This window comes from Equus quagga, chromosome 19, assembly GCF_021613505.1.
Source record: "Equus quagga isolate Etosha38 chromosome 19, UCLA_HA_Equagga_1.0, whole genome shotgun sequence".
NCBI classification, from domain to species: domain Eukaryota; kingdom Metazoa; phylum Chordata; class Mammalia; order Perissodactyla; family Equidae; genus Equus; species Equus quagga.
The window spans coordinates 8,106,018-8,117,617 of record NC_060285.1 but is presented as its reverse complement, the minus strand read 5'-3'; the positions used below and the strand labels follow the sequence as shown (position 1 = coordinate 8,117,617).

Genomic DNA, 11,600 nt, shown 5'->3' with positions numbered 1-11,600 from the left:
TTTTATTTTTGCTTTTGTTTTTGTTTGGAAAGATGTTATATTCTTGTTTGGATTTCCTTCCTTGTCTGAGGGAGAGGGAAGATAATTCCCCAATTAGAAGAGATGCTTTTGAGGATACAGGAAGATGATGCAAGACCATTTAATATAGTAAGTGCTCATGCTTGTTGTTGGGAAATTAGGCCATCCCTCTTAAATGAAGCATGCTTGGAAACTGGATTCTAGAGGGAGTAATTAATATAGATCTTCCTCGATTTTCGATGGGGTTATGTCTCAAAAAACTCATCATAAGTTGAAAATATTCTAAGTAAAAAATGCATTTAATACACCTAAACTACCGAACATCATGGCTTAGCCTCGCCTACCTTCAATGTGCTCAGAACACTTATATGAGCCTGAAGTTGGGCAACATCATCTAACACAAAGCCCATTTTATAATAAAGTGTTGAGGGGCCCACCTGGTGGCTCAGTGGTTAGGTTCACACGTTCTGCTTTGCTGGCCGGGGGCTCACCGGTTTGGGTCCTGGCTGCAGACATGGCACCGCTTGGCAAGCCATGCTGTGGTAGACGTCCCACGTAGAAAGTGCAGGAAGATGGGCACGGATGTGAGCTCAGGGCCAGTCTTCCTCAGCAAAAAGAGGAAGATTGGCAGCAGATGTTAGCTCAGGGCTATTCTTCCTCAAAAAATAAAGTGTTGAATATCTCATGTGATTGACTACTGTACCGAAAGTGAAAAAAAGAATAGTTTTATGGGTACAGAATGGTTTTAAGTGTATTGGTGGTTTACTCTCATGATCACGGGGCTAATTGGGAGCTACATCTTGCTGCCACTGCACAGCATCATGAGACAGTATGGTATTATAATGCGTATCACTCACCTGGGAAAAGATCAAAATTCGAAGTACAGCTTCTACTGAATGCATGTTGCTTTTGCACCATCTAAAGTAAAAAAATTGTAAGTTGAGGGCTGGTCTGGTGGCATAGCAGTTAAGTTCACATGCTCTACTAGGGTTTGCCGGTTTGGATCCCAGGCATGGACCTACACACTGCTTACCAAGCCATGCTGTGGCAGGCGGCCCACATATAAAATGGTGGAAGATGGGCACAGATGTTAGCTCAGGGCTAATCTTCCTCAAAAAAAAAATCATAAGTTGAACCATCCTAAGTCGGGGACATCTGTACTACAAAGACAGGTTAGAATCAGACTAAGTCTGCCAGTAGGACGGTAAGAATAAGTACCATTGCTGGCCCTATTGTTTTCAATCTTGGATTTCAGGGCTAGTAAGTTGGAGCCCTAGAGTGAGTTCTAGGCTTTTCTATGCACTCCTGAGTGCCCTTACCCAAGTCTAGGCTCCTTCCCCTCTCTTCTATTTACAAAATGCTGAGAATGAAAGAGTTCAAGGGTCAAACAACAAAATACCTACAGGTAAAGTGAATAATGTTAGAAAACTAACATCTACGGGGCCAGCCCCATGGCTGAGTGGTTAAGTTTGCACGCTCCGCTGCGTCAGCCCAGGGTTTCGCTGGTTTGCATCCTGGGTGCAGACATGGCACTGCTCGTCAGGCCATGCTGAGGCAGTGTCCCACGTGCCACAACTAGAAGGACCCACAACTAAAATATACAACTATGTACTGGGGGGGTTTGGGGAGAAAAAAGCAGAAAGAAAAAAAAAAGATTGCCAACAGTTGTTAGCTCAGGTGCCAATCTTTAAAAAAAAAAAAAGAAAACTAACATCTAGTGCTAAAGGTCTGTGGTAAATAGCAGTTGCGTGATCTCCATTTCTCTGTAAATTAGTGATGCTTGCCTTCGCTGTTGAGCTCCCAGGAGAGAAGAAACATCACGTCCAAACGTAATTTGGTTGGGCTTCTGGAAACTCACAAGTCAGATTTAGTAAATTTGCATCTTGGCTCCATCACATACATACAAGTGACCGTAGGCAATTTCAAGCCTCAGTTTCCTCATATTTATATAAGAATAATAACGCGAAATGATGAAAGTAAAATGAGAAGACGTAAACCGGCGCGGTGCTCAGTAGGTCGCAGCTCTTATCCTTTAACTTCTCTGACTGCAAACAAGCTTCAGTGCACAAGGTGCTGGGGACGCTGGGGCGCTGAGTGGAGAGCCCGGCCCGCGCATGCGCGCCGCGGAGCGGGCGGTGCGGGAGGTGCACCCGGACGGGGAGGCAGGGGGAGGCGCGTTCGCACCCAGCAGTGCGGGCCTGGGCAGGTGATGGAGCAGCGGGGCAACAGCTGGAGAGCACGAATCTCTTTGGCCAAACCTGTACCAAACAAACATGTGCATATGCGTATATACCTTCAGGCCAGATGCAGAGGGAACATCTGTAATGTCCTGTTTTAATATCTTATTAACAAATTAGGAGGGGGGCCGGCCTGGTGGCGCAGCGGTTAGGTTCGCATGTTCTGCTTCAGCGGCCGGGGTTCGCTGATTGGGATCCCGGGTGCGGACATGGCACCGCTTGGCAAGCCACGCTGTGGTAGGCATCCCACGTATAAAGTAGAGGAAGTTGGGCATGGATGTTAGCTCAGGGCCAGTCTTCCTGAGCAAAAAGAGGAGGATTGGAAGCAGATGTTAGCTCAGGGCTACTCTTCCTCAAAAAAAAAAAAAAAAAAGGAGTGACTAGGCTGTGGTGGTTCTGGTTTGAAGTCAATCAGGAGATTGCATTCAAGATGTTGGCCTGGGCTGCAGTCATCTGAAAGCTCCACTGAGGGAGGATCTGCTTGCAGGGAGGCTGTATTAATCATGTTTTTTCATTTTCTGTATTTTGTTTTGACATCTTTTTTTCTTAAAGATTGGCACCTGAGCTAACATCTGTTGCCAATCTTCTTTTTTCTTTTCTTCTTCTCCCCAAAGCCCCCCAGTACATAGTTGTATATTCTAGTTGTAGGTCTTTTTGGCTCTGCCATGTGAGACGTTGCCTCAGCTTGGCTTGATGAGCGGTGCTAGGTCTCCACCCAGGATCCAAACTGGTGAAACCCTGGGCCACCGAAGCAGAGTGCGCAAACTTAACCACTCGGCCACAGGCTGGCCCCTAAATTCTTCTTTCAATACATTGTCTTCTCCATGTCATCACTCAGTCACCTTTACAAATTAAAATCCCTTGAGTACAAATGAGTCAGAGATGCATTCCCATGGCTGGCAAAGTTGGTGCTGGCTTTTGGCTAGAGGCCTTAGGGCCTCTCCACAGGCTGCTTAAAAGTCTTGATAACATGGCTACGATTTCCCTCATAGCCAGTGATCCGAAGAGATGAAGGCAGAAGCTGCAATGTCTTTTATGGAACCTTGGAAGTCGTATGTCATTCCATAATACTCTGAGTCCTGCAGCCCAGTTCTGAGTTGGTGTGGGCTGAGGTTCCACAGGGCATGAATTTCAGGAGGTGAGGATCATTGGGGGCCATCTCGGAGGCTGGCTGCCACAGGACATCATGGAAAATATTCCTTGCTTTTTTTTCCTCCCTTCCTTCAGAAGAGAATAAACAATTATACCCACCAACCTCTGCCCCCACCATAAGCAGATGTATCTGCTAAAGGCAGAGGCACAAACTTGATTTTTCAGAATGCAACTTCGCTGACATTGCGAAGAGGGATACTAAGTGCCTAGAACAAGCTCCTCTCCCTCCCTTCCCCATCACATCAGTTTGGGATTAAAGATAATGGAAATGCATTGTTTAGGATTTAACAATACTACAAATGAGCAATCTCTTTAACAAGATTATTGTTGTAAATGTAAAAATACTCCTTAATCATCAATCCTCTTCAGAAAACAGTTTCAGGAAACTTATTCTAAAACAGTTCCTAACCAGTGTTTGTTTGGGGTCAGAGGACCCTTTGAGACCTGATGAAAGCCACTGGATTCTCTCTCTGACAAAAATGTTTATATGTAAAATTTTGCAACCTACTTCACAAGTAGCTGGATGGAAATTACTAGATTTCCTTCTTGCTTGCATGTCTAGGCTTTAGGAATTATTCATTCTACACTTTTGGAGCATGTATGTTAGGGCACTGCTGTGGGTGCAGGGGCATCACACAAGTTCCTGCTCTCTAATGAGGGCAATCATCAGAAAACAATCTGATATTAGTTTAGTTAAGGACAAGTTAAAAAACAGAATGTTACAGTGTTGGGAGAAGAAGGAAACATGAGATGGGGTAGCTAAGAAAGGCCCTAAGGAAGTGATGCTTGAATTAAGGCGAGCATGAGAAAACCACCAGTGCAGTAAAGGAATACCAAGTACAAAGAATCTGAGACAGGTTTGGAATGTTCAAGAAACCGAATGTGAAACACTCAGCAAAGAGAACCTGGTGGAGAGGTAGACACCGGACAGACAGTGGAGGCCATTAGGAGCAGGAAGAGCCATGGGAGAGTTTTTTCAGGTGATTTCAAATTGATGCTCTGCTCTCTGAAGACTGATGACATAGCCGTAGGGACTGAGCTTACACTTGAGTAGACTGGACACTAGGGATGAAGATCCCAGGAGCCCCCACCCCACCCCATTTCTTAGGGCTCTAGTGGGTAAGCCCTAGTTTCCATTTAGGTGGAGGCTGAATTCCTTCATCTCCCTCTACCCCCAAATTATGTCTTTTAGAGTGTGATTATAAAGATACATGTCCAACAAAACAAAGTACAAAGAAGAAAGTTAACTACTACCTCAAACTCCACCACCCACCAGTATGAAATTGCTTGGAGTGGGGTTATTAACATTGGGAGGAGCTGGGGCACTGACTGGCCCCGTAGGCACAGAATAGGCCTTAGGAGACAGGGTGATTGCCAGCCCTTCTAGCAATGCTTCCTACCGGAGGGGTACACTGACCCAAGCCAGCCGAGAGGGAACTAAATATAATCTATGCTCACTAGAGTGACCATTACAGTACCCATTTATTTGTACTTTGGAAGAAAATTTCTCAAGCTGAAATATCAGGTTCTCATGGTCCTTACCCTTAGATAAAAAGTAGATGAGGTGGCAGTGGCTTCAGTCACCACCACCATTCCTCTCCACTGTCTAGCACATGCTGAGGGCTACTCAGAGCCCTAGTTCTGCAACAGTGATCCTCAGCTAGGGGTGACTTTGCCACCAGGGAATGCATGGCAATGTCTGCGGGGAGGGAGTAAGACTGCTACTGACATCTAGTGGGTCAAGGCCAAGGATGCTGCCAAACATTCTACATCACAGAGGGCAGCCCCTTACCACAAAGAATTATCCAGCCCCAGATCCAATAGTGCTGAGGTTGAGAAGCCGTGTTCTAGAGTGATAGCAACACCTCAATGATTAAGTCTGTACAAGACATTGTGAACTACCAGAAATCATCTGCTGGGAGGTGATCGCTTTTCCAGATTCTTGGTTAAAAGTTTGAGAGGCTGTAACCATTATAATGCTAAGCACTTCTTCATTCAAGTATTAGCTGGATACCTATCAAGAATGACACTCTTTAAATTGAAATATGAATATATTTCTTTATTAGGACACTCACAAGAATGACATATTAGCATTGTCCTTCTGATGTAATAAAGAATATATACATCTGACCCACACCGTGGCAGGAAACAGGGGTAGGGCTCTCAGAGCTGGTAGTGTCCACTGAAGAAATCTCCATCCACCAGAGAGGAGGTTTCCTTGGATTCCATCATCTCTGCTGCAGCTTCTATTCAGGTCTCCATGACTTGCCCAGAATCCTCCATTCCACCACCAGTTGATGTTTTCTCTTGCCACTCCGGACTCCTTGAAGACTTAGGCCAACTGCCCCATGTCTCATTCGCCCAGGCCACCTCTGGAATTCTGCAGCACATCTCTTTGGTATGCTGCTACCCTAGCCCCCTGCCACCCTCAGGGGCAGGGCTGGAAGTTGAGAGGGGGAAATATATTGTATTACCAGAAGCAAACAGCAGGGGTACATTAGCAAATGACACTTGGACATACACCTAACAACCTCACAGAATACATGCTCCCTCCCCAAATGCTATATAAGCCCCTAGAGAGCAAAGGAAACCCCTCAGTCATTTCAACATGTATGGAATGATTCTGTATGCCAGCCACAAGGGATACAAAGTGGGTGGCATTTACTTCCATCATGCTGGCACACAGTAGCAAAGTTAGTGCCTGGAAGCTGGAACCAGAGCTCTATCCTGGCTCTTCTCTGCCTGTGAATGGTATCACCACTCTGCTTCACCCTGTTCTGCGCATTAGCTCATTTTCAGGGAGTGGAAGGGGAGGTTTCGGGTGGGGGGATGATGACCTGTAAATCAAAACAAAAATAATACAAAAATGCAAAAACCAGATTTAGTACTACAATATTTTATATCAGGAGAAGGTAGCTGGAAATACTACATGCTAAAACAGACAAAACGAGACACAACTTCTGGGGGAGGAGTCAGTGGGAAAAATGTAGCAGAGGCCTCAAGTTTAGACTAAGAGCCTTTCAATGGACTGCTGAATTGACTGGATCTGCTGCTTCAGCTGTGAGCCTTCTTTGATGGTGACAGAACAGGCAATGACAGGCCTGGAGACCCCACAGGCCCGCCCCAGGGCCTGCTTGGAGCGCACAAACACATAGGGCACATTCTTGTCTTCACACAGCAGCGGGAGGTGCAAGATGATCTCCAGGGGCTCGGCGTCTGCAGCCATCACAATGAACTCAGAGATACCTCTGTTGAGGGTTTTGGTGGCTGTGGAGGGAAGGACAGAGACCAATAAGTGATGTGGGGTTTGGGCAGGGAAGCTACAACAAAGCAACTTGCAAGGAAAAGATACACAGGCGCAAGATAGCTGGGCAGAATCCTCAGGCATAAGCCATTCTGTGTGTCCCGTAGCAGCCTTAGGAAGTGATAATGGATTCAAATACCAATGAGTCATCCTCAATGCCTTTCTCAAACACATCAATTTTGTCAAAACACATCTTGAATGAGACCACTTCTTTCCGCTCCTCTGCTGTCACACTTGTCCAAGTCACCACCGTCTCTTGCCTGGTGGACTGAAACAGCTTTCACACAAGCTCCACCAGCACGAAGCAGTGTAGTGCAGCATTTTCTCAAACTCTGATCAAGGATGAGGGTTTTACCATCCCAATCTGCCGCGATCAATTCTTCTGGAAAGCGCACACAACATGCAACTCACCAAACAAGTTCAACACCCCACAGCCTTGTTCAAATGCGTGTTCCTGACTGCTAATCCCTGTGGCCCATCTCTAGCCCACAACCACACTCTGCACTAATGCTGGAGTGATGGACAAAAGAGCACAGATTCGAGAGCCACCCGGCCCGAGTTCAAACCCTGGCTCTCATTCTCATTAGAAGGTAAATGTGGCAAATGTGAACAACTGGTGGATCGAAAAAAGTTCTTAGTCTACTAACCTTTAGCATCTAATGCCAAAATGCTCCTCTAAATCCTCCCATTGGTCCCAATTAGTAGTATCCAGCCCTCTTTCCATATTGGAAATCTAGATCAGAGATCCCAGGCAGAGACAGTGCCTTTGACACTCTCCCTGGAGCACTCTCTGGCTGCCTTACCCTCATTGGCTCCTTTCCGAAGCTGCTTGTAGTTACACGACTGCTGAACAAGGTCCAATAGTTTCTTGGTGAGGTGGGCGTCTGCAAGGGGGTAGGCCTTCGGATTTACATCAGCCTCAGTCTATGGGGGGAAATCAAAGCATCAGTCAAACGGAACCAGAAGTTGTTCCAGACAAATCACAAAATACTTTAATCAACATTGATCGAGAGACACAACGGTCAGCTTCCCTGCTCCCTCACCCTCAAACACACACATCTAATAACTGATACTGGCCTGCCCACTCTCAACTTAGAAAAACTGAAACATATTAGCATAAAAAAAGAGTTAGCAATTACATAGTCCAGTAATGTATACTAAAGCTTACGTACTTTTATTTGCTTCTCTTTAGCCTAATACTTAGTAATATTACAGCAAGTGGATTATAATGGGCTCCCATGGCTCAGTATCCATTTGAGTCACATGGGGGTAATCTTTAAATCTGAATTTCCATACTCCACTCCAAACTTACTGAATCAAAATTCAGGTATAATTTATAGAAAGGGAGCACAAGGTTCTCTCTCTCCATTTAATATTCAAATCACCCTCTGTTCTCAGCAAGAATCCTGGTTTTCAAAACATCAAAATATTTTCTCATTTATTCGACCCTACAATACACACAAAATGGCTTCAGAACTGCTATTACCAATACCGCCTCTACCAACAACAAACTCACCCAAGTCAACATTTCTTTCTGTTCTTAGAATCTATCTATCTAACTAAAGCCACCCAGTCAGATGCTGTGAGGAAAGATCCTTGTGGTCAGCAATTTGATACACAATTAGGGTTCTTTTGTATTCAGCTTGCTTAAAAAAAAAATTCTTTAAAACTTGACTTTTCAAATATATAAAACATCTACCTGGTTCCAAAGTCAAAGCTATGCTAGTGAGCCAACAGTGTTTTGAAAGCTGGTGAACAGCAAAGCATTTATCCTGCCTTTCCTATACAGACAGTATCCAGGTAAGCAAACAGTAGATGAGAAGTTTCCCTTGTATCGTTATTCCACATAATAGAGGAATGATACAATTAAGTATCACCACCTTACAACTCATATTATCAATCCAGACATTGATTAACAGCTACCAACATCACAAAAGATACCACGTGATGATGACCCCTCTTAAAGAACAAAACATCTATGATCAAGTAGTCTTGGGGGAAAAAGAAAATCTGACCAAGCATTTGATTCCAATACTAGATATCTGATATTAAGGAATTATTAAATTTGGGGGTATTATAGCAGCATTGTGGTTGTTAAAAATCCTTATTTTATAGATACATACTGTAATACCTATGGATAAAATGTGATGTCACTAGGATTTGCTTCAAAATAACCCATGTATGGGGCTGGCCCGGTGGCGCAGTGGTTAAGTGCGCATATTCTACTTTGGCGGCCCGGGGGTTTGCTGGTTCGGATCCTGGGTGCAGACATTGCACCACTTGACAAGCCATGCTGTGGTAGGCGCCCCACATAGAAAGTAGAGGAAGATGGGCACAGATGTTAGCTCAGGGCCAGTCTTCCTCAGCAAAAAGAGGAGGATTGGTAGCAGATGTTAGCTCAGGGCTAATCTTCCTCAAAAAAAAAAAAAAAAAATCCATGTAGGGAATGAACTGATTGGGATCTCACCTATTCCATTTCTTCCACTTCATTCCCACCTCTGGAGTTTAACCATTTTCATTAATTTCTCATTTGTTTTCCATGTGATTCTTTTTACAAATATGTACTTACATGTGAGTATATGTTAATGCTGTATATATAATCTGGGTGCAGCCTCCCAGTACCATCACGTACACAAGTGGTTTGTCTGTGGTGGTCCGTCTAACCCTGGGTTTGGAGGCGGCACCGCGGTTCTAGGCAGTGACCCACTGGGGGCAGACCAGGCGAGAACACTCACCATTGCATCTGCCCCAGTGGTCTCCTGCCTGATACCGTAAGGACATGGAAACGACCCACCCGTTGGGAGCAGGAAGTGACAGGAGGCAGATTGCACCAAGACGCCTGGTCCCTAACACATCACGATGGGTGAATTTGTTATGGTCCCAGGGTGAAGAGGAATTAGATGAGGGCTGGAGGAGTTCCCTGAAGAAGTGGGGAAGAAAGGTCTCATTATTTGTCTGCTCTTCTCCATATATTTTAGAATCAGCTTTTGAAGGGCCACACAAAAAAAAAACACCACCCCTGCCGATTTGTAGATTTAATGTAATCTCGATTCAGGTAAAACACCTTTAAGATACAGAATCTGTCAATCTATTTAAACAATTATACTTAATTTAGTGCTTTTAAAGAAACCGTTACAATTTCTCCAACAGGTTTAATATCTTTTTGATTTACTCCTAGATACTTCAGGTTAAGAAAATTCACTTTATCTCCTAATGTACCAAGAATTTCTTCTTTTATAAATGAACTGGTGGTGAATCCTATCAGATTTTTTGTACTGACTCAGATAAGTAAGACTTTTTTCCTCTGATTTTTTTTCCCTTAGGATTTAGGGTTTATTTTCTATTTTAGTAATTTCTGCTTTTGTTTTTTTCGGTTCTGTCTACTTTCTTTGATGTTATTTTGTCCTTCTGTTCTTTTCTTGCCTTTTTCATCCCTTTTTCCCAACATAAGCATTTGCGGTTCCAAGTACATCCTACGTGCTCTGGTATGTGGTATTTTCATTATTGCTCAGTTCTGTTTTCAAATTTCCATTGTAATTTACTTATCTGACCCCTAAGTTCTCTTATATCTTCTTTTCAAACACTTGGTACTGATTTCTAATTTATTTGCCTTTTGGTTGGAAGAACACAGTCCGTATTACTATCAATCTATTTAAGTTTGTTGAACTTGCTTTATGGACTCAGTAGGTGGCCAATTTTCATAAATGTTGAAAAGTGCCTTCTACAGTCGTTGGGTGCAGTATTCACTAGATTCACTACAACCCTAAGATTAAGTTTATTTATAATATTGATCAAATCCTCTATTTCAATACTGATGTTTTGGCTTCATAATTTATCAATTATATACTTAAATGATATATAATTGCCTATTTGTGTATTTCTCCTTGTAATTATGTCATTTTCATTTTAATCATACCTTATTTTTTAGACACTATTTTTACGAATGCCTTTTGCCTTAAAACCTCTTTCTTTCTCATGTTTACATAGGCTACACCACACTGTTTAAATTGGCATATATTTTCCCTTCTTTTTACTTCCATCTGTCTTTTAACTGGAACACTTAATCCTTTTCTATATTTATTTAAGTACTGATATACTGGGTTCCGATCTTCCTTCATTTTGCCTTCTATTTGTCTCAACTGTTGTTTCTTTTTCTTTCTTTCTTTCCTTTGGGTTATCATTTTTTCACTATTCTTCCCTCTACTGGTTTAGAGTTATACATCATTATTCTTTTGGTGGCCACCTGAGAACTCATAACACATGTCCTTAACTTATCAAAGTCTAATGCTCATCAACACCATCACCCTCCTCCTAAACAATAAAGGACCCAACAACACTCATTGCAATCATTCCTCAAAAATATACTTTTAAATATGTCAGTATTTCCATTGTGGTTCCAACAGCCCATCTCTGGAATTTAGGATTCTCAACTCTCAACATCAAGTGCATAAAAAGGGAAGACTTCAGGAGCTTTGCTTAGTGTGTATTTATTCATCTTTTAATTTTTTCAACGGTTAATTAAATGAGTGAATGAATGAAATTATATTGCTAGCTTTCACTCCTAGCTTGATTGGTTTGGTCTCCCTGTACACCAGACAGCCCAAACCTGCAAAGTTTTGATTTAAAAACAAATACGTTGTGCTCACTGACTCTCAACCAAGGATCAGGACAAGTGTTTAACATGTGTTATCTCATCTAATTTAATCCTCACAACACCCTCATGCATTGTTAACTCCATTTTACAGTTGAAGGAAATTTCTCTTAAGTTCCACCTGAGACCATCCAATTCCAAAACTTTTCTCGGAACTGCCTAAGATGAGCACTGGTTTAGAAGCTTCAAGTTCTACGCTCAGCCACTCTCTAGCCTCAAAATGGGGGGGGGGGGGGGG

At 43.2% G+C, this 11,600-nt stretch overlaps 1 protein-coding gene across 1 annotated transcript in view; it reads right to left on the bottom strand.

Annotated features, from left to right (window-relative positions):
* Window positions 1-5,445: 5,445 nt before the first annotated feature.
* The window catches only part of SNU13 (small nuclear ribonucleoprotein 13), a 7,260-nt gene continuing 1,105 nt past the window's right edge, over window positions 5,446-11,600 (bottom strand). Inside the window, exons 2-3 of the mRNA XM_046646790.1 lie at window positions 7,515-7,635; window positions 5,446-6,674 (exon numbers count right to left, since the gene is read on the bottom strand). Coding sequence (XP_046502746.1) covers window positions 6,412-6,674; window positions 7,515-7,635 — 384 coding nt within the window. The 3' untranslated portion in view covers window positions 5,446-6,411. The remainder of the gene's footprint in view (window positions 6,675-7,514; window positions 7,636-11,600) is intronic.